Here is a 21,105-nt window from a genome sequence, read left to right as displayed (position 1 = left end):
AGGATTGACTACACCAAGGAACCTCACTTTCCAACCAGCTGAACTTAACTGGTTGAGTTCAAATCTTGGGGCCTGAGTATGTCTTTTCCCTCACTCGGTCATTGTAGGTTCAAATCTCAAGCACCACCAGCACCAGATGAAGCCTGCCTTTTATCTAGAATTAACCAGCAAGCAGTGCAGATTCAAATCAGGCCTCCACAGAAAGTATGTCATCACATGAAACTTGCACGTTTGGTGCCAGATCCACTGTACCATGTACACAGCCCACTGGCTGTATCACAGGTAGCACTGTGATCGAGCCCGTTAAGTGCAAGTGTTTGAGCAGTGCCAAATAAGGCCTAAAAATCAGCACCTGGAGCCATAGCATGGTGGGTAGGGCCTTACACGTGACCGACCCAGGTTTGATTCCCAGCATCCTAGTCCCCCCAGTACCGCGATTAAGTGTATGAGCCAGGATTAACCCCTCTGCATTGCCGGTTGTGACCCAAAAAGCGAAAATTGCTCCTAAAACTTCTCTGCCTTGCACACTGCTTAAACTAAGCGCCGTGAGAATGAAAACAATTTCATGATGAAAACACCAAGCTTTATTTGATCAGTTTGATGTCAGGTGTTGACATTATTGCCAATGAGTACAGCTTTGCCTGCAATTGCTTGTCTTGACTTTGAGTTGCAGGCCTAAGCTGATTCCATATATCTTGTTTTCCAGTTTGTCTCTTCATTTTCACACCTAGATCAGAAGTATAGAGCCAATGTATCAGAGTTTGTCCCAGTTATAACACCCAAGAACTCTTCTTCAAACAGCAGGTCTCAGTCCCATATCCGCATTTATCATCCATAGATGTCCACTCAGATAAGGTTTCATCCTGAACCAGCTGAAGCAGTAACCCTGAGCTGCAAGGAACTCATTTCCACCCCAACCATCAGTCATGAGCTCAAGCTATGGTGTTCACAGCAATTATTCTGCCTAAGGTGCCCAGTTGGATTCCAATAATAGTCACATTAATTTAACAGGGGAATGAACCTCTACTGAGCTATCTGTCCTCTAATAATGAATACAGCTGTTGAGGTAGTTATAAACTTGAGGGGCCTTATTATACAGAACAAAGACCCTCAGTCAAGATCCCAAGCTCAGAACAAGGTAAATAAAGCCTTGAGCACAGCCAGGTGTGGCCCAAAACATAAAAACACTTGAGATCTTGGGTGCAACCTCCAGCGCTCAAGAGTGAAGGCCTAGGGGCTGGAGTGATAGCACAGCGGGTAGGGCGTTTGCCTTGCACGCGGCCGACCCGGGTTCGATTCCCAGCATCCCATATGGTCCCCTGAGCACCGCCAGGGGTAATTCCTGAGTGCAGAACCAGGAGTGACCCTTGTGCATCGCCAGGTGTGACCCAAAAAGCAAAAAAAAAAAAAAAAAAAAAGAGTGAAGGCCTGAGTTTAAAGATTTAGACTCAGTTTCCCTGCTGCTTAACTTAAAGAGTTCCAAGTCATGCACTACCTCATGCTGTAGCTAAAAACAACCTCCAGTCAACTTACCTAATCACATAGATTCACAGCAGGAGCTTTATTAATGAAGACCTTTTAAAACAGATCAAAGAGATGAATTAATTCATAAATCCATTGGAAATGTTCACTATCACTATAGCCAACTATCCAGAGCTTTGTGTATTCATTTTTCTGAGACACACCTCACGGTGCTCAGGTGTTATTCCCGAGTCTGTACTCTGGGAGATCCGGAGAACCATATAGAAGGACAGGCATCAAACCCATGGCAAGCACCTTACCCACGGTACTGTGGCACCACCCCTATACATAACCTTTAAGCCCAGCTTTCCTCCAGGTATATTACTAAATTTGAGAATTCAAGTTTGTTTGAAACTAGCCCATGTGCTACATGGCAGAACCGAGGAGCCCTGTGAGGCCAGCTTCAGTGTTACTATCCCTCCCTTTACGACCACCAAGACCAGTGTTCAGATCCGATGGGAAAGGGAACAGGAGGGTCAGGCAAGTCCTCGAGACCTAACTTTACCTTTAAAGGAACAGTTTCAGCGACCAGTTGTCATTCCGGTTTAGTTTCAGCTATTGCAGAAAACCTAGTGGCAACCAAAAATGTTAGCAGTTAACAGTTGATATGATACACGTGACTACATGGTACATGATGCTAAAACAACTTAAGGTTGAAGGCTTCAGGGCCAGAACCTTTAGTTTATAGGAAAGTCGAGTGGCAGCTGCAGGTACTGGTGACCTGTGCTGTCAAAGTCTCTCCAGGTTGCTCTCGCATGCAGTTGGAGATACCGTGGACACTATCAGCCACAGACCTTGGAAACATGCTTCCTTAATTCCCCCAGGCAATCCCCAAATTATGTCTCAGCAAAAAAAAAAAGAAAAACCAACCAAGGCCAGAGCAGTGTAAGGCTGTGGATCTTTATCCCAAGACTCCTCACTCACCAGAAAGCCTGAAGTATTCACTCAGCATAGCTAAGAACTGTCCTGCTAGATATTCTTCCCTTCATCTAGACATCAGCATCGAAGTCATCACGGCTTCAAAGGTTTTAGCTTCTGCTGATACAACGTCTCCTTTTTAGGGGAAAGAACAAAACTAGTTCATGATCTTTGCCCCCTTGTTTTCCAAACCAACCTCCCTCTCCTCCATTTTCAGACAACCAATTACTCAAGCTTGTTGGAAGTGAGATCATTAAGTTCCCACCAACGTAGTGTGGGGAGTAAAACCTGGGCCGAGCAAATAAATCATGTGCTCTGGCCTGCAGCATTGTATTCCCCATGAATTCCGTTCAGTCATGCTTTTCTAAATAGATAGGGTCAAGGATAATACAGCAGACAAGATGCTTGCCTTGCCTGAAGCTATCAACTTGATCCCCAAAACCACATATAGTGCCCCCAAAATATACTAACACTAAGATACACAGCGGAAACTGTCTTTTCCCGAAATGTTGCAGATCAGTTACTACAAACAGAACGGCGACCGTCAAGGAAAACTGTCACTCTGGGCTCCTTTTTGACCACAGCAGCTATGTGGAAGTTGCTGCAGCTTCGATAAGGGCCACATGACAACTCCAATTGCAGTTGAACCCGCACTCACCCAAATCGTCTGCAGAAGTAGCCGTGGCCTCCTCTAACTCGGCTGCTGGGCTTTCTGGGGTCTCGGGGGCATTCCATAGGTGACTAGCGCGGACTCGCTTGATCTTCGCCCTCATATAACCGTTTTAAAGAGCAGTTCAGGCCTATCATGTAGATTGATGAATTTGACCTATCAATGTAACGTGGCAAAATCTGTATTCAGAGTGGGATCTGGATACCAGCCGTCCTCCTTGACATATCCACCCACCAAGGTGACCTTTACCACGTGCTACAATGGCCTCTGCCCGGGGCCCACCCAGCAGGCAGCTCCCCCGAGCAGATTCAACGCATCACTTCGTGGCTCCTTCTGATAAAGCCACTTCAGACCCAGAACCACGGGGCTTCCAGGCCCGACTCCAGTTACTCACCGGGGCCGTGGGTTGCGCGGGGGCGAAGGGCGCGGCCCTCGTAGGCTCCGGGCCTCCCACTGCACACGTGGCCGACACGGCCCGCGGGGCGCTGCTTCCGCGAGGGGCGCGGGCCCGGGCATCCCGTGCTGCCCTTAACATGCCGGGTTGGGAGCAGAGCTGGAGGCCGCGGGGAGAAGGAGTCTAAGAGAGTGCGGAAGGCGGGCAGCTGCTCCCCGAATAACCAACAGGCGCGCACAGGAAACCTGCCCGAAAGGGCGGGCGAGCGTCGGGACGGAGCTTATATAGTCTCCGCCCTTCGCTGCCGCGCGGTCTATGAGCGTGTCGGGCCGCACAGCCCGCTGGGAGTTGTAGTCCATCCCGGCTGCAGCATCTCATGGCACGTACTAATAGCGTACCGGGGACGCACAGCCAGCTGGGAGTTGTAGTCCATCTTGGCTGAAGCGCCTGGTGGCTTGTATGCATTCACCCCAAGCAAGTATTATAGTGGACCTTTTTCGAAGTGAGGAGGGATCATGTAAATTGTTTTTATTTTTGGTTTTTGGCCCACATCCGGCATGCTCAGGGCTTTCTCTTGGCTCTATACTCAGGGAGATCCTAAGGGATGCCGGAAAATCGGGTCGGTCACCTGCAAGGCAAGCGCGCTATCCGCACCACTATCGCTCCGCCCTCAGGATTTTTTTTTAAAGAATCCGAAGAGACGGCGCTGGAGCGATAGCATAGCGGTTAGGGCCTTGCACGCGGCGACCCTGGTTCAATTCCCGGCATCCCCTATGGTCCTCTGCGCACCGCCAGGAGTAATTCCTGAGTGCAAAGCTAGGAGGAACCCCTGAGCAGCGCCAGGTGTGACCAAAAAAAAAAAAAAGAATCCGAAGAGACTCATTCTCCTTAGTTCAGCTCTAAGGTCCCCTGAATCCGCCTGAGCACAGAGTCAGGAATAAGTCCTGAACAACGCAGGATGTAACACAAAAACCGAAAGCTGACAAAATATATAGACTTGAGGGCTGGAGAGACAGTACAGTGGGTAGTACATTAGCATTACCCAGGACAGTGGGTTCCACCCTGCATATGGTCCCGAGTATCACCTGTTGAGGAAAAAAAAAAAAACACACACGCACGACTATATACATAGGCTGTTGAGGCCAGGGAGATAGTACATTGGGTAACTGGCCTGCACATGGCTCACTCGGGTTTAATTCCCCAGCACCAAGTTCCTGCACAGAAGCAGGAGTAAGCCCGAGTACAGCTGGGCGTGGTCCAGCCACGCACTCCCTACCCCTCCAAAATAAAATTAGACTGTGTAGAGCCGAGTACTACAGCTGCTAAGGTGCTTGCCTTGCATGTAACTACCGCAATTGGATGCATGGCACTGAAACATGCCAGGAGTGATGATTCCTGAGCACCCCAACCCCCCCAAATAAAGTCAAACTGAGATAGGATGAAGACTGACTTGTCCCCTCACCTTGTCAAGAAGTTCAACCTGAGGCAGGGAATGTTGCTTAATGGTAGAGCACAGATCTCTCCATGGGAGGCCCTGGGTTCCAGCCTTATCCCTCAAAGTTAATAAATAAGAGGGAGATAGATGACTCACAGCACTAGTAAAGATGCTCTACGTGCAGCAACCTCCAGTCTGATCCTTAGTACTGGACGATCAGCAGTCACCACCAGAAAGTCTCAATACAGAGCTGGGAGTAGCCTTTAGCACTGTCTGTAGCCTTTAGCACTGACCCAAATAAACACCTCTCTTCCCCCCAAAAGACAAAGGGCTAGGTGGATACAGAGATATATAGCGGCACACATGAGTTCAGGGCCAGGAACATCGTTAAGTGGTTTGCCTTACGTGGGTTTCATTCTTGACACTGCATGGGAGTGACCCACAAGCATTGAGTCAGGAGTAGCTCCTGAGCACAGATGTGGCCCAAGTTAAATTCCTTATCCAACTCCTCCCCCATTGCCCTTCCCTACACACACACACACACACACACACACACACACACACACACACACCCTGCCAAGTATGGCTGGCCCTGGTAGCCCCTAAGCAATGCTGCAGCGCTGAACCCCAGTATTGAACCATTCATCAGGTTACCAGATGTTACCAGGAGGTGGCCCCAGGAACCTACCTCAACAAGGAAAAATTTGGATGCCATTATTCACCTGCTTCGAAGTTTCCACTGACTTCCTAACACAGGTAGAATAAACCCTAAAAAAAAAAAAAATCTTTAAAAAAAAGTCTCCATGGGGCCAGAACGATAGTACAGCGGGTAGGGCGTTTACCTTGCACACAGTCGACCCAAGTTATCCCTGTTATCCCATATGGTCCCCCAAGCACTGCCAGGAGGAATTCTTGAATGCTGAGTCAGGAGTAACCCCTGAGCATCGCCAGGTGTGACCCAAAAAGAAAAAAAAAAAAAAAAACTCCATGATGATCTTTGAAGTCTGTTACAATTTGTGTGTGTGTGTGTGTGTGTGTGTGTGTGTTGGTGTGATCAGGAGACCTTGGGGCTCCTGCCAGAGATTTTGGGACATCTGGGCCAGAGTTCAATGCAAGGGTCCGCAGACACAGTGTTACTTGGGCCCTGCAGTGCCAGGCATTATCTGGGTCACCTGCAACTGCTCAGGAGCCGCCAGGGCCAGACCCAGCAGTGCTGAGGGCCTCTGGGGCTGCACTTAGCAGTGCTTGGGGGATCAAGCTGAGGCTAGGGGCCAGAGCCATAGTACAGCAGGTAGGGCATTTGCCTTGCATGTAGCAGACCGGGATTCAATCCCTGGCATCCCATATGGTCCCCCAGGCACCATCAGAATTGATTCCTGGATGCAGAGCCAGGGGTAATTCCTAAGTACCACGAGGTGTTGCCCAAAAACCAAACCAAAACCAAAGATGAGGTTAACTGTCTGCAAGGCATGTACCTTAAGTCTTGTCCTATCTCTCCAGCCACCACTTACATGAGTTTTCCTCTCTCTGTTCTCATCATCCACCACTTTCTCCTTTGTTCATTTCTTTTGGGGGGTACAGGGAAGCACAGCAGCAGGGCTCAGGGCTTACTTGTGGTTCTGCATTCAGGGATCACTCCTGGTGGACTCGGGGGACCACATGGGATGCTGGAGATCAAAACTGGCTTGGCCATGTGCAAGTCAAACGCTCTACCCACTGTACTGTTGCCTCTGTCCCTTCCCTTTATTCATTCTGCTCCCTCTTTCCAGCACCTTTTTTTGAAGGGTAGGATGACCACACCTGGAAGTGCTCAGAGGTGCCAATTTGGTGCTCAGGCATCATTTCTGGTGGCCCTTCTGGGGACTCAAATGTTGCCAAGAATCAATCTGTCCTCTAATATGCAAAGTTTGTGCTTTGCCCCATTGACTGTCTCTCTGGCTTCTTTCCAGTCTTTTGTGTCCTAGGAGCACCACATGCCTGCTCCCACCCTGGGGCCTTTGTTAGCCTTGCTGCTTGCTCTGTCCTCCCTCTGTAGCTCAGAGATAGCTACACTATGCTCAGAGCCCATGGGTTCAACCTGCTGGTGGACCCCACAAGACGGATTGAGCCTGGGCCTCTGGCATGCACGGCACGCAGCTATCTCTTCGGTCAAAGTGCCTGGAATTTAAGAATTGGCCAACAGCTATTAAAATACTTATGAGGGGCCAGAGCGATAGTACAGTGCGTAGGGTGTTTGCCAGTCAAGGTTTGATCCTGGCATCCCATATGGTCCCCCAAGCACTGCCAGGAGTGATTCTTGAGTGCAGAGCCAGGAGTAACCCCTGAGCATTGCTGGGTATGACCCAAAAAGCAAAAATGAAATGAAATGAGATAAAATACTTACGAAAGGGCCGTAGTGATAGCAGAGCAGGTAGGGCATTTGCCTTGCATGCAGCCAACCCAGGTTTGATCCCTGACATTCTGTATGGTCCCCTGAGCACTGCCAGGGGTAATTCCTGAGTGCAGAGCCAGGAGGAACCCCTGAGCATTGCTGGGTGTGATCCAAAAAGCAAAATAATAATAATAATTAAGTAAATAAAATATTTATGAAGGGAATGGATACATCGATGAGTAAAACTTGGCCAGGCAACCCAGCTAAGTTGGAAGTAAAGCCTTGGTCTGTAGGATGCGAAGGTACAGAGCCCTGGCTGCTAGGACACTCTGGCCCCCCAGAGCCTGGCGTGGCTGAGTGAGAAGGGGAAGCAGGGCTGGGGAAGGGAAAGCATTTGTTCCTGGATCACATACTGAGTCTATGGTAAGATTAGCTGACTTCTGGATTTGGGTGCCAAGTAGTGTCAGCGACAGGCACATGATCCCCACCCGCGGCAGCGGGGTGGGGAGGGTGGTGTGGGAGAGGAAGTCCTGGAATGTGATGCTGACGGTGCACTGCTCTGTGAGCTCACTGCAAAGGCTTCTGGGATCCAAGCGCTCTCCGCCCGTCTGCAGAGCTATTCTTCTCCGACCTTCCCGGCTCCCGCTGGTCTTGGAAAATGCAGCTTCAGCACCATCTCTTCAAGAAGTCTCTCCAGGGGCTGGAGAGATAGCACAGCGGGTAGGGTGTTTGCCTTGCACGTGGCCGACCCGAGTTCGATTCCCAGCATCCCATATGGTCCCCCGAGCACCGCCAGGAGTAATTCCTGAGTGTATGAGCCAGGAGTGACCCCTGTGCATCGCCGGGTGTGACCCAAAAATAAAAAAAAATTTAAAAATTAAAAAAAAAAGAAGTCTCTCCAACCTGACAGCTCCCTGATTCTGACTTTATTGTGGTATTGGAAAAAGAACTAGAATGAGTGAATGAATAGCACTTATCCACTTTCACTGATTCTTCAAGCATTCCTGTTTCCTGATTTCCCATTTTGTGCCCAGCACTGAATAACCAAATAAAGCCATTAGTTCCTGAAAAAAAAAAATAGGAAAAACACCCCCACAACACATTGGTTCCTACTCTCACTGTCCAGGAGGAGACAGACAAGACAGTGACCTCATTGGACAGTCCCTGAGACTGAGAGACTCCTAGAGGACAGACGGGTTTTTTTGAGGCGGGGGGGGGGGGGTTGGGAAGGAGTCCACCTAGCAGTGCTCAGGGCTTACTTCTAGCTCTGTGCTCAGGGATTGCTCAGGGGACCATCAATTCCTTGATTCAGGGATTGAATCAAGGTCTGTCATGTGGGGTTGGAGCAATAGCACGGCGGGTAGGGCCTTGCACGCAGCCAACCGGGGTTCGATTCCCAATATCCCATATGGTCCCCCGACCACCGCCCGGAGTAATTCCTGAGTGCATGAGCTAGGAGTAACCCAAAAAGCAAAAAAAAAAAAAAAAAAAAGAGGTCTGCCATGTGCAGAACAACTTTGTTTTGTACTATCTGCACTTATCGCAGATAGTACAGTGGGTAAGGCACCATCATCCTAGGCCGAGACAGGAGTTTGACCTGAGGCCTGAAGTCATGGTCAGTTGCCCTTTGTAATAGTAGAGGAGACACAAGCTCCACCTACTCTAGCCCAGGTGACTCCTGAGCTTCGCCAGCCTTGGTGGCCTCCAGCATGGCTAGATATAAGTGCTAAACCACCTGACGCATTTGGCCAAGTATTTCCAGGCCTCCTAAGCACTGTTTGGGAGGACAAAAGACAAGGGCAGAGAAAAGACACGTCCCAAGGCACCTCACAACAGGAGGAAGGAGTTGCAAGCATGATGCCTCACTCCTGCCTGCCAGTGCGTGGGCCTGCCCCGAGGTCAGGTCTGGGAAGTGATGCCCAGGTGCCTACACGGCAGACATTACTTCCTGCCAGCTTTTCTCTTGCTTCATCACACTGCACTGATCTGGGAGCTGGTCCCCACCAGCTGAATTTGGGGGACCCAAAATTCTCAGGCTGAGGTGAGGTTATGCTCCTCTCAGGAAAAAGGAAAAGTCCTGGGGCTGGAGCGATAGCACAGCGGGTAGGGCGTTTGCCTTGCACGCGGCCGACCCGGGTTCTAATCCCAGCGTCCCATATGGTCCCCTGAGCACCGCCAGGGGTAATTCCTGAGTGAAGAGCCAGGAGTAACCCCTGTGCATCGCTGGGTATGACCCAAAAATCAAAAAAAAAAAAAGGAAAAGTCCCTCCCAATCTCCACCCAGGTTCCAGGCTTCTCATTTTTTATCACAGAAAAGAATTTCCGGAGAAGATAGTGAAACAGAACAACTTTGTTTTGTTTTGTTTTTGTCTCAGGACCATCCCCAGCAGTGCTACTCCTGGCTCTGTGCTCAGGAGACACTCCTGGAGGTGCTTTGGGAATTGTGATAACATGGATTATGGGGTTGGCCACATACAAGGCAAGTACCTTCCTCACGCCACTATCTCTCTAGTCAGAAAAAGAGCTTTATGGCCAGAATGATAGCCAAAGAGAAAGCCTCAGTTTCCCCCTTAGCAGCTGTTATGAACAGTCCTATTTTTGACTGCCTTCATCCTACATATTTTTTTTAATTTTTGGGTCACACCTGGTGATGCAGAGGGGTTACTCCTGGCTCATGCACTCAGGAATCGCTCCTGGCGGTGCTCAGGGGACCATATGGGATGCTGGGAATCGAACCCGGGTCGACCGCGTGCAAGGCAAATGCCCTACCCGCTGTGCTATCACTCTAGCCCCTTCATCCTACATTTTTAATGTTCCTGCACTTTCAGGAAGTTAGCAATTCCCCCCAAGACTGTAAAATTCAGCCCCCAGAGTTTAGACTCACTGGGAGTTGAAGATAATGGGCAAAAGGTCAGACAAAAGAAATTCAAAGAGCCCAATTTTCATTAAACACACACACACACACACACACACACACACACACACACAAAGAGCCACAGTTAACTTAGTCCTATATTAAAGTCCTCTCCAGATGGGGAGTTCCTTTTTCTTTCTCTTCTATTTTCCAATAAACTTTTCTACTTTCCAACTCTGAGTCTGGGCATTTTTATTACTCAATATTTTCTTTTTTGTTGTTGTTTTTTTTGTCTTTTGGATCACACCTGGCGATACACAGGGGTTACCTCCTGGCTTTGCACTCGGGAATCACTCGATTCCCGATGCAAAGCCAGGAAAACGCCCTACCCGCTGTGCTATTGCCCCAGCCCCTTGCTCAATATTTTTATTCTTAAAATATTGAAAAACCTGGGAACCATGAACCAACACAGAGACCCACCATCACTGTTCCTGCATCAGTAGTACCTGGGTTCGATTCCTGGCACTCTCCAGGGTTTGGGGGCAAACCCTGCCAGGAGTGAGCCCTAAGAGTCAAGCCAGTAGTAAGCCCTGAGCACTGACAAGAGTGTCCCAAAATCAAACCAAACCAAAACAAAAACAGCTTTATTAAGGGAACATATGGAGGAGAATAAAGGAAGAGAGTAAAGGAATCCCCCACACTGAGATGTGGGAGACCCCAGAATGGAGTGTGTGTTGGGGGGGGTTGCCCCAGTAGCTGATTGTATAAGCCTCTCCAGTCCGCTGTACCTAGAACTCTGTGCAGACAGGAGTCCAGCACTAGGATTTAGATCTCTGGTGGTTTGGGGCCCTTGGGACAGTATAGCGGGTGGGCGTTTGTCTTGCATGAGGCAAACCCAGGTTTGATACCTGGCATCCCATGTGGTCCTGCCTGCCAGTGCGTGGGCATGCCCCGAGGCTGCTAGGAGTTGTCCCTGAGCGCACAAAGTCAGGAGTAAGCCCTGAGCACTGCTAGGTGTGAACTAAAACCAAAACAACACACACACACAAAAGAACTCTGGTGGGTTTTTTGTGTTGTTTTGTTTGTTTTTTCAGAGTCTTAGCAGTGGGCAACACAAGGGTTACAAGTTTTTTTTTGTTTTATTTTTTAAGGAAAATCAAAGGCTAGAATGATAGTACAGCCAGTAGGGTGGAGCATTTGCCTTGCATGTGAGCAACTCAGTTCATCTTCCGTATCCCACATGGTCACACTGCCCACAGTAATTCCTGAGTGCAGAGAGCCAGGAGTAAACCCCTGTGCATCGCTGCTGGGTGTGACCCAAAAAGCAAAAGAAAAAAAAAGAAAAAAAAAGAAAAAGAAGTTTCATAGTTTCAAATGCAGGAGGCAGCGCCCAAACCCAACCCAACCCAAATCCAGATTTTTAGCAGGGTCTTTGTTCCTGCTGAATTGTTTCAGAGGGGGTCAGCGTAAATCTGGAGTTTAGGGCTGGTGGAGGATCTATCTTGGCATTAAGGCTTCCTGCTCAGCCTGTTGTAACTGGTTCTCTCTCTGTCCCCTGCTATCGCTTCTGGACATCACTGGTATAATGAATTTGTATCTTAGTGTCACAGAAATAGCCCCACAGCTGCACCTCACATGGGTGCCTCGCGCCCACGCCCAGGGCTGCAGTGCACAGAGCCAGGGACCAGGGAGCGGGGGTGGAGGGGGCGTGGGGGGGCTTGGCTTGGAGGAGGCAGAGCTGGCCGACTGCTCACTCCCAGGAGTCGTGGGCGTTTGTGGCCAAGGCTGGCCTGAGCCCTGGGGCCCCGCAGACATGCGGGAGGGTCAAACATTGCCCCTGAGCACTGGACTGGAGGCCCCAGGCTAGGGCCGCTGGGGGCACAGTGGGTGTGTACGTGGGGCGGGGGCGGGGGCACAGGGGTCAGTGGCCTAATGCTTAACCGGCTTTCCGGGGGCTGTCCCTGCCCTCCCGAGCGGCGCGGCCGGGTCTGACGGTGGCGGAGGGGAGAGCCGTCGGAAAGGCAGAGTGAGGGACTGGACGTGGGCGTGCGCCGGCTGCTCCGTCCCACCGGGCCGGGGGTCGTGAGTCCTCCCCACTCCACCGCCACCTGATCCTGTCAAGTGGGGTTTGTCCTACGTGGCGGGCGCGCCCGGGACCCCCCGACCCCTTTGACGGAGTAGGGAGACGGTGCCGGCGCTTCTCCCCGCGCTCCCGGCTCCGGGTCGGGCGGCCCGGGCGGGCAGGGGCGGGGCGGGCGGGGCGGGCGGGGCGGCCGCGCGGGCCGCCGGCATGGACGCGGGGGGCTGCCGCTACCAGTTCCGGATCGCGCTGCTGGGGGACGCGGCCGTGGGCAAGACGTCGCTGCTGCGGCGCTACGTGGCGGGCGCGCCCGGGACCCCCGAGCCCGAGCCCGAGCCCGAGCCCGAGCCCACCGTGGGCGTCGAGTTCTACAGCCGCGCGCTGCAGCTTCGCGCCGGGCCACGGGTCAAGCTGCAGCTGTGGGACACCGCGGGCCACGAGCGCTTCAGGTGGGTGCGATGATGAGAGAGCGGGGTGGGGGGATGGACGGGGAGAGGGCTGGGGTGCGGGGCGTGGCACTGCCCGTCCACCAATAGCTGGGGGTCCAGCACTGGTGGCCCCAGTAGAGGTGGGGAGGGGATGCCCGCTGGCCCCCGTCGCGTCCGCCCGGGGAGCACACACAGGCCCTGGCAGACAGACCCCTGTGAAATGGGGAGTGTGAGGCCACCGAAACTCCTGAAGACACAGAACCTTTCCCTCTCTGCCCGCTCGGGTCAGGTGCATCACCAGGTCGTTCTACCGGAACGTGGTGGGTGTCCTGCTGGTCTTTGACGTGACGAACAGAAAGTCTTTCGAACACATCCGAGATTGGCACCAGGAGGTCGTGGCCACGCAGGGTCTGGACAAAGCGATCTTCCTGCTGGTTGGCCACAAGAGTGACCTGCAGAGCAGGCGCTGTGTCTCAGCCCAGGAAGCCGAGGAGCTGGCCGCCTCCCTGGGCATGACCTTCCTGGAGACATCCGCCGCAAATAATTACAACGTTGACCTGGCCTTCGACACTCTGGCAGATGCCATCCAGCAGGCCCTGCAGCAAGGCCACATCAAGCTGGAGGAGGACTGGGGTGGGGTCCGGCTCATGCAACTCCCCAGGCGCCCCTGCAGAGAGCCGCAGCCAGGCCACTGCCAGTGCTGACTCCCAGAGGGTCAGAGCAATGCAGCCTCACTCTCAGAACTGCTGGTGGGGTGGGAGAGTTGGTAAGTTTGGAGGACAGACGGCAGAATGTATCCAAAGGATTAATACAATTTTTTTTGACATAAAGTCAAGCCTCCTGGATTTGGGAGGGGGTGGGTGACTGTGTCTCATAACTCAGCTCCTCTCTACTAGAAATGTCTGAGAAGCCAAGTGTGCAGAGCAGGTCTCCTGATTGTCACTGTGGCTAAAAGACTCTTGCCCTTCGATCAGGGAGGTTGTGGGTATGAATGAGAGGATGGATGGAACTCACTACCCAGTGAGGACGGAAGCATAAGGATTGTCTTCACTTTCTTCTCTCTTGGCCCGGATGAGGCCATTTCTGGAATGCATTCCTGGGCTTTTTTATTTTTTTGGCTTTTCAGGTCACACCCAGCGATGCACAGGGGTTACTCCTGGCTTTGCACTCAGGAATTACTCCTGGCGGTGCTCAGGGGACCATATGGGATGCTGGGAATCGAACCCGGGTCAGCCGCGTGCAAGGCAAATGCTCTACCCTCTGTGCTATCACCCCAGCCCCATTCCTGGGCTTTTTGACATGAGATACTCAGCGTCTAGACGCCTCAGCAAGGTGAAGGAGGGGTAGAGGAGCGCGGGGAATTTCAGGGTGAACTTGGCTTAGTTTCCTTAGGTTCTTAGGCTTCTGTGAGTCTGAGTATGAGCATGGGATTGAGGTGTGGTCAAACTTATGCTGGCTGCCTCACACCCACTCCCCATTCCCAGGGCCAGGGGCTAGATCTGAATCTGGGAGACCTGAGTGAAGCTAACAGAGCAGCTTCAATGTTGGACACACAGTGTGACAAGGGTGACAGTGATTAAAAAAAAAAGAAGAAAAGAAAAGAAAAGAAAAGAAAAGAAAAGAAAAGAAAAGAAGGGGCTGGAGTGATAGCACAGCAGGGAGGGCATTTGCCTTGCATGCAGCTGACCCGGGTTCGATTCCCAGCATCCCATATGGTCCCCTGAGCATGGCCAGGGGTAATTCCTGAGTGCAAAGCCAGGAGTGACCCCTGAGCATCGCTGGGTGTGACCCCCCCCCAAAAAAAAGTGACAGTGATTAGCACCAAGATTCCCTTTGGGACTGAAGAACAGATAACCTCCTCCACACGGACCATGCTCTCCTCAGCTGCTGTGAGTGCCGCCAGCCGACTGAGCACCCAACTCTCTTGGCCGTACTCTCTGCAAGTGCCGCCCACCCCCTTGGCCCTCAGCCCAAGTTCTACTGATGGAGTTGGGGTGAGTGATGTTCAAAAGTGTCTCCCTTTTGGGGCCAGATTAATACCAAGGTTAGGTACCCAGTGACCCTGGTTCAAACTTCTGGCACCCTATATGGTCCAATGAACACTGCCAGGGGTCAAGTATTTTTTTTTTTTTGGTTTTTGGATCACAGCCAGAGGTTCTCAGGGTTACTTCTGGCTCAGGGATCACTCCTAATCAGGCTTGGGGGTCCATACATGGCTCCAGGGATTGAACCGGGGTTGGTTGTGTGCAAGGCTTTACTAGTGTGCACTATCCCTCTAGCCCCACCAGGGGTCACTCCTGAGCACAGCAACAGCAGAGTCCCTGATGGTGAAAGTGAGTCGTTGTGCCAACTGTTGCAGCAAAAAACCACAACTTAATATTCTGGGGGGGGGGGGGGTGTCATTTACCCCACCTCCTGACCTCTATTCATCATCAGTGTCTGATAATCCCTTGTCTCAGCGTTCCTAGGAGGTTTTCAATCAGGGTGAGTTTCTAGGCTTCTGGGACGAGTTTTCCTATGCACGCTTCTTGCCTTTTTTTTTTTTTTTTTTTGCTTCTTTTTTGGTCACACCTGGCGATGCACAGGGGTTACTCCTGGCTCTGCACTCAGGAATTACCCCTGGCCGTGCTCAGGGGACCATATGGGATGCTGGGATTTGAACCCGGGTTGGCCGCGTGCAAGGCAAACGCCCTACCCGCTGTGCTATCTCTCTAGCCCCGCTTCTTGCCTTTTCTTTAAAGAAGGAAAAGGCTTTTGGAGGGCCGGAACAATCGTACAGAGGGTAGGGCACTTGCTTTGCATACTGCCAACCAGGCTTTGTCCCAGGCATCCCATATGATTCCCCCAAGCCTGGCCAGGAGTGACCCCTGATCACAGAGCCAGGACTAAGCCATGAGTACCACTGTGTGGCGCACCCCACCCCCACCCCAAATTGGGGGTGGTAGTGGAGAGACAGTACAGTGGGTAGGGTGTTGCCTTACATGGGACCAGTCAAGGTTCAATCCCTGGCATCTCTATGGTTCTCTGAGCACTCCCAGGAGTGGTTCCTGAGTATAGAACCAGAAATAGCTCTGAGCACTGCTGGGTATGCACGCCAACTCAACCTTTTCCAAAAAAGGAAAAAATTTTGATATGAAGCCTCTCAGTAGTACTGGGGTGGGGAAAGACTGAGGTCCTCTGTTTACAATATTCAGCCATTTGAAAATGTTTTATAATTTTAATTAAAGCTGGGGGGAGGGTTCTGGAGAGTACAGCAGGTAGGGTGCTTACCTTGCCCACAGCTGACTCAGGTCCAATCCCTGGCATCTATGGTCCCCCAAGCACCACCAGAAATAATTTCTAAGTCATGAGTAATGCCTGAGCCCCAGGTGTGACCCAAAAACAAAAACAAAATTTTGAGGGGGTCACACCCAACTGTGCTCAGGGTTCACTCCGAGCTCTCTGCTCAGGGATTACTCCTGGCAGTGCTGAGGGAACCATATGCTGTGCCAGGGATTAAACAAAATTTGGTCATGTGCTACTCAAGTACCTTACCACCTGTATTATCTTTCTGGCCCAGTTTTGTTTTGGGGATACACTTGGTGGTGCTCAGAGCTTATCCTCGGTTCAGCATACAGGGACCACTCACAGTGGTTCTCAAGGGACTATATATAGTGCCATATCAAACCCGGATCAGATGTGTGCAAGGGAAATACCTAACTTATTGTACTATCTCAGATTCTATGAACTGTTTTTTTTTTTCTTTAAACATTTTTTGGTTTGAGGGCCTCTCAAACTGTGCTTGGGGAGTACTCCCAGCAATCCCAAAGCCTGAGGGACCATGCAACAATAGAGATTGAACATGGGGATTCCCATATTTGCATGTGCCTCAACTTTTAACTCACCTCCCCAGCCTCTACATCAAACATTTTTGGGAGTGAAGGTTTTTGGTGCCATGCCCAGTGATGCTTAGGGCTGACCCCTGGCAGTGCTTGAAGGGCCATATGTGATGCAAGGAATTTGCTTTGTTTCGTTTTTGTGCCATACTGGGGGATGCTTAGAGGTTGCGCCTGGCTCTGCACTCAGAAATTACTCCTGGTGGTGTTCTGGGAAATACATAGGATACCTGGGATCGAACCCAGGTCAGTCAGGTGCAAGGCAAGCATCCTGCCTGCTCTACTATTGTTCTGGCCCCCAATGTAAGACCCCTCAGGGAAAGCCCTAAGCACTGCGGGTAAAACCCAAAAAACAAACAACACAAATAAAAATATTTTATTCTGGGGCTGGAGAAAGAGCAGGAGGTAAGGTGCCTGTCTTTTATGAGGTCGACCCCATTCAAATCCCTTCTTACATAGGGCGGGTGGCAGCAGGCTACTGAAATTCAGAGCTGGCCAAGTTTCACCAATTTGACCATGTTTCCACCCTGGACTTCAATCTCTGTCTATAAAATGGACAAGATCAGGGGCTGGAGAGATAGCACAGCGGGTAGGGCGTTTGCCTTGCACGCGGCCAACCCGGGTTCAAATCCCAGCATCCCATATGGTCCCCTGAGCACCGCCAGGGGTAATTCCTGAGTGCAAAGCCAGGAGTAACCCCTGTGCATCACCAGGTGTGACCCAAAAAGCAAAAAAAAAAAAAAAAAAAAAAAGGACAAGATCAATCTAACCTGACAGGGTTGCTGCAGATATCACACGCTACTAGCAAAGCAACAGCTTGAGGGATGGCAGTCACATATATGTGGCAAGATTTCACATCTGGGGCCGGAATGATAGGATGGGGATAGGGCAAAGACAAAAAAAAAAAAAGTAAGATCTTACATCTGTTTTTTTGTTTTGCTTGGGGGCCACAATAGCTGTACTTGAGGGTTACTCCTGGCTCTGCACTCAGGAATTACTGCTGGCGGTGCTCAGGCAACCATATGGGATACCAGGGGTTAAATCCAGGTCGACAGTGTGCAAGGCAAGCCCCCTACCCACTGTACTATTACTTCAACTCCAAGATTTCAAATCTTATTCTCACAAATAACTTTGAAATAAATTACGATCACCCCCTTTGTAACAAATGGGGAGCCAAGGCTGACAGTGGGCAACGTGTGACTCTAGGCTCCTGTATATTCCCAGAGGGAGGCAGCTGGGGACACTGGGCCTTGTCTCCTCCTTGATGGCAGAAACTACGGGAGTGGCAGGGCTTCAGGCAGCTTCTCCAGTGCTCTGCCAAGACTGGAAGGGAGTCAGTTTCCTCTCTCTATACCTCCACCCAGAGTTTTGGAGTTTTTGGTTTTTCTTTTTTTTTTTCCCCACCTCTATTTCCAGGGCTAACTGCTAATCACCCAAGCAAGGTGTAGCTATGACACAGAGACATATAGGCAGGGGAGAAGGTCCTGTGAAGACCAAGGCACAGACTCCAGTCCAGGGATCTACTCCCTTGTGTGACAAATTCTGGGTGATCTCATTCATAGGTAACTATAAAGAAGCAAAGCAAGGAACTAGGGCTGGAGCCATAGTACAGAGGGCTGGGAAGGTCTTTTTTTTTTTTTTTCTTTTTGGGTCACACCCAGCGATGCTCAGGGGTTACTCCTGGCTTTGCACTCAGGAATTACTCCTGGCGGTGCTTGGGGGACCATATGGGATGCCGGGGATCGAACCCGGGTCGGCTGAGTGCAAGGCAAACGCCCTACCCGCTGTGCTATCGCTCCAGCCCCTCTACATATATATTTAATGTATTAAATATTGTTTATATATATAATTTTTTGAGACAGGCCAAAAAGTACAGTTAAGGTGCTTCCTTTTTTTTTTTTTTTCCTTTTCTTCTTCTTTGCTTTTTGGGCCACACCTAGCGATACTCAGGAGTTACTCGTGGCTCTGCACTCAGGAATCAATCCTGTTGGTACTCAGGGACCCATGCTGGGGATTCAACCTGGGTTGGCCAGGTGCAAGGCAAACACCTTACCTGTTAAACTATCTTTCTGGTTCCAAAAGGTGTTTCGCTTACATCCCATCAACACAGATTCAAATTCTTAGGACTTTATGTGGTCCCCTGAGCCCCACCAGTGGTCTCTCCTGATCACAGGGCCAGGAAGAGACCCTCAACATCACTGGGAATGTTCCCAAACCCTCCCCCCCAGATAAATAAAATTTCGAGATAAAAGGTACCCCTTATCAAAAAGCAGGAATTCACAAATTACCTTTAGACCAAGTTAAGTAAAGGTCCCCATGACCTTCAAGTTTACTATTAATAATTAGAATAGATAACAAGCTACCAAAGCAAGCTCTCTGAGGAAATAATAAAGATTTTAGACTCTAGTAATTTTTTTCCCTTGGGCCACACCAAGCAGCACTCAGGCTTATTCCTGGCTCTGAACTCAGGGGTCACACCTGGCAGGCTTGAGAAACAAATTGAGTGTCAGGAATCGGACCTGCACATGCATCTACTGTACTAAAGCTCTGGTCTCTAACAAAAGTTTTTGGGTCATACCCGACTGTGTTCAGGGTTTACTCCTGGCTCAGGGCTTACTCCTGGTGGTGCTCAGGGGAGTATATGGTGTACTGGTGATCGAACCTCAGTCAGCCGTGTGCCAGGCAAATGTCCTATTCACTGTACTATCAACTCCAGCTCCTCTAACAAAATTCTTACAGAGATAACTGCCCCCCCTTTCTTTTTGCAGGGGGGAGCCAAACCCAGCAGGGTTCAGGGTTTATTCTTGGCTCTGTACTCAGTAATTACTCCTGGCAGTGCTTGGGGGACCATATGGGATGCCAGGAAGTCAAGTGTATGACAAATGCCTTACCCGCTTGTACTATCACTCTGCCCCCGCTAGCCCCCTTGTGGAATTATACTCTGGGTCTGTTTTTTCTTAAAAGTGAAATTGCAGAATCTTCCCTTTGGATATCTATCCCTAAGCTATTCTGTGTTGACAGGGCTCAAAACCCTGGACTCTATGGCTGAGCTCTGTCACCATACTCTGAGCAAGAAAAGCTGTCTCACCCCATCCCGGCTGTGGTAGCAAGCAACTGTGACAAGGGTCTCCATGCCTGTCTGTAAACTACTTCCTCAGTCTGAAACTCCCTGGCTACCCACTCCTTTGGTTTGAAAATCTTGCAATCAAGCCTGAATCTATTTCCTTTACCTCGTAGGCAGAGCCAAGATTTGCCTTTGAAGGGACCTTTTTTTTATTTTTCAAACTCTGCCTTCTGCAAGGGCCACTGAAACCTAATGTGAACTCTCCCAAGCATCACACACAGGCAGAATTCTGGATAGGAACCAGGCTTGATTTTTTTTTTTTTTTCATATGCTGGCGACCAAACCCAGGACTCATACATACATGTCGCTATCACTGAGCCACATAACACATATCTTTTACCTTTGAACCTCAGTCTCTTGGTGGTAAAGTGAGAAGTTCTACATCCCAGATTTATTGAGGATTAAATATAATAATGTGTTAGCTACCCAATAAATATTAGGTTCCTTCTGCTAATAAGGCTCCCTTTCTTTCAATTGTTGTTCCTGGAATGTGTTCCTTGCTTGAAATATGCTTCCTCCATCTGCCAAAACTTAGTTTACCTTTAAGGTTTAACCCAAATGTCACCTTTCCTAATACAGCAAGTTCCTTCTCTGAGCCCTCAAGGGCTTAAATGTCTGTTTTCCTCAGATTTCAAGCTTTGTCATCTGTTTTATTTTATTGGGGGGTGGAGTGGAGTGTGCTTTATCCCACTGCTCAGGGGCTATTTCTGGTTCTGGGCTCAGTGATCATTCATGGCGGTATTCAGGGAACTTTATGCATGCTGACATCAAATTTGGCTTGGTCACATGCAAAGCAAGTGCCTTACCCCAGTGCTGATTCCTACTGCTAGTATTTCATTGCCCCATTAAATTCTTCAATGTCAGGGTAATTCTATTGGTCAGGCTGCCTTGGGGGAGCACTGAACGTTTTTTTTTGTGGCGGGGAGGCACACTTGGTGATGCTCAGGGGTCACTCCTAGCTCTGCACTCAGGAATCACTCATGGTGGTACGTGGGGGACCATCTGGGGTACCAGTGATCGAAACTGGGTCAGCCGTGTGCAAGGCTGGCACCCTACCCACCATGCTACCTCTCCAGCCTACACTGGATTTTTAAAACTGGGCCAGGGAGACTGTACAGGGGGACAGAGATGCAACCATTGCATGCACAAGGACCCAAGTTTAATCCCTAACACTATAAGGTCTCCCTGAGCATTGCTGGGTCATGCTCTGGTGGCACCGCAGCACTGTACAGAGCCTGAGCATTGAACTATTTGGCTTGATTGGCTAAGTGTCACCAGGAGTGGCTCCTGGGCTCCCTGGACACAGGGAGGTCCCTTGCCAGTAAAATAAATAAGCTCTGAGCACAATCAGGTATAATCCAAATATAAAACAAAGCAATATTTAAATGTATAAACTATCATGGAATTTTCAAACATACCCACAAATAAAGAGGCG

The 21,105-nt window shown here is 50.3% G+C and overlaps 1 protein-coding gene, 1 long non-coding RNA gene and 4 other non-coding genes across 6 annotated transcripts; 1 reads left to right on the top strand and 5 right to left on the bottom strand.

The window, feature by feature from the left end:
* Positions 1 to 118: 118 nt before the first annotated feature.
* Positions 119 to 3,749, bottom strand: LOC129405078 (uncharacterized). Its single transcript, XR_008630295.1, has 6 exons — positions 3,504 to 3,749; positions 3,098 to 3,265; positions 2,446 to 2,574; positions 2,027 to 2,090; positions 1,534 to 1,575; positions 119 to 727 (listed from the first exon to the last, which is right to left on the bottom strand). It is a non-coding gene; the product is annotated as an uncharacterized LOC129405078 (long non-coding RNA).
* LOC129405441 (small nucleolar RNA SNORD99) lies at positions 800 to 873 on the bottom strand. Its single transcript, XR_008630584.1, has one exon. It is a non-coding gene; the product is annotated as a small nucleolar RNA SNORD99 (small nucleolar RNA).
* LOC129405395 (small nucleolar RNA SNORA61) lies at positions 1,864 to 1,998 on the bottom strand. Its single transcript, XR_008630547.1, has one exon. It is a non-coding gene; the product is annotated as a small nucleolar RNA SNORA61 (small nucleolar RNA).
* On the bottom strand, positions 2,202 to 2,330 carry LOC129405385 (small nucleolar RNA SNORA44). The gene has a single exon (XR_008630537.1). It is a non-coding gene; the product is annotated as a small nucleolar RNA SNORA44 (small nucleolar RNA).
* On the bottom strand, positions 2,929 to 3,063 carry LOC129405365 (small nucleolar RNA SNORA16B/SNORA16A family). The gene has a single exon (XR_008630521.1). It is a non-coding gene; the product is annotated as a small nucleolar RNA SNORA16B/SNORA16A family (small nucleolar RNA).
* Positions 3,750 to 12,453: 8,704 nt separating the features above from the next.
* On the top strand, positions 12,454 to 13,398 carry RAB42 (RAB42, member RAS oncogene family). The gene is made up of 2 exons (XM_004603719.2): positions 12,454 to 12,692; positions 12,961 to 13,398. Exons 1-2 carry the CDS (start codon positions 12,454 to 12,456, stop codon positions 13,373 to 13,375), a joined length of 654 nt encoding a protein of 217 aa, XP_004603776.2. The 3' UTR covers positions 13,376 to 13,398.
* Positions 13,399 to 21,105: the final 7,707 nt, after the last annotated feature.

This window comes from Sorex araneus, chromosome 5 (assembly GCF_027595985.1).
Source record: "Sorex araneus isolate mSorAra2 chromosome 5, mSorAra2.pri, whole genome shotgun sequence".
Lineage (NCBI taxonomy): Eukaryota > Metazoa > Chordata > Mammalia > Eulipotyphla > Soricidae > Sorex > Sorex araneus.
This window is presented reverse-complemented; position numbering and strand designations above follow the sequence as displayed.

Coding starts and splice junctions, on each gene's coding strand:
- RAB42 (XM_004603719.2), top strand. CDS start 12,454: ATGGACGCGGGGGGCTGCCGCTACCAGTTCCGGATCGCGCTGCTGGGG. Junction 12,693..12,960: donor GCGGGCCACGAGCGCTTCAG/GTGGGTGCGATG, acceptor CGCTCGGGTCAG/GTGCATCACCAGGTCGTTCT.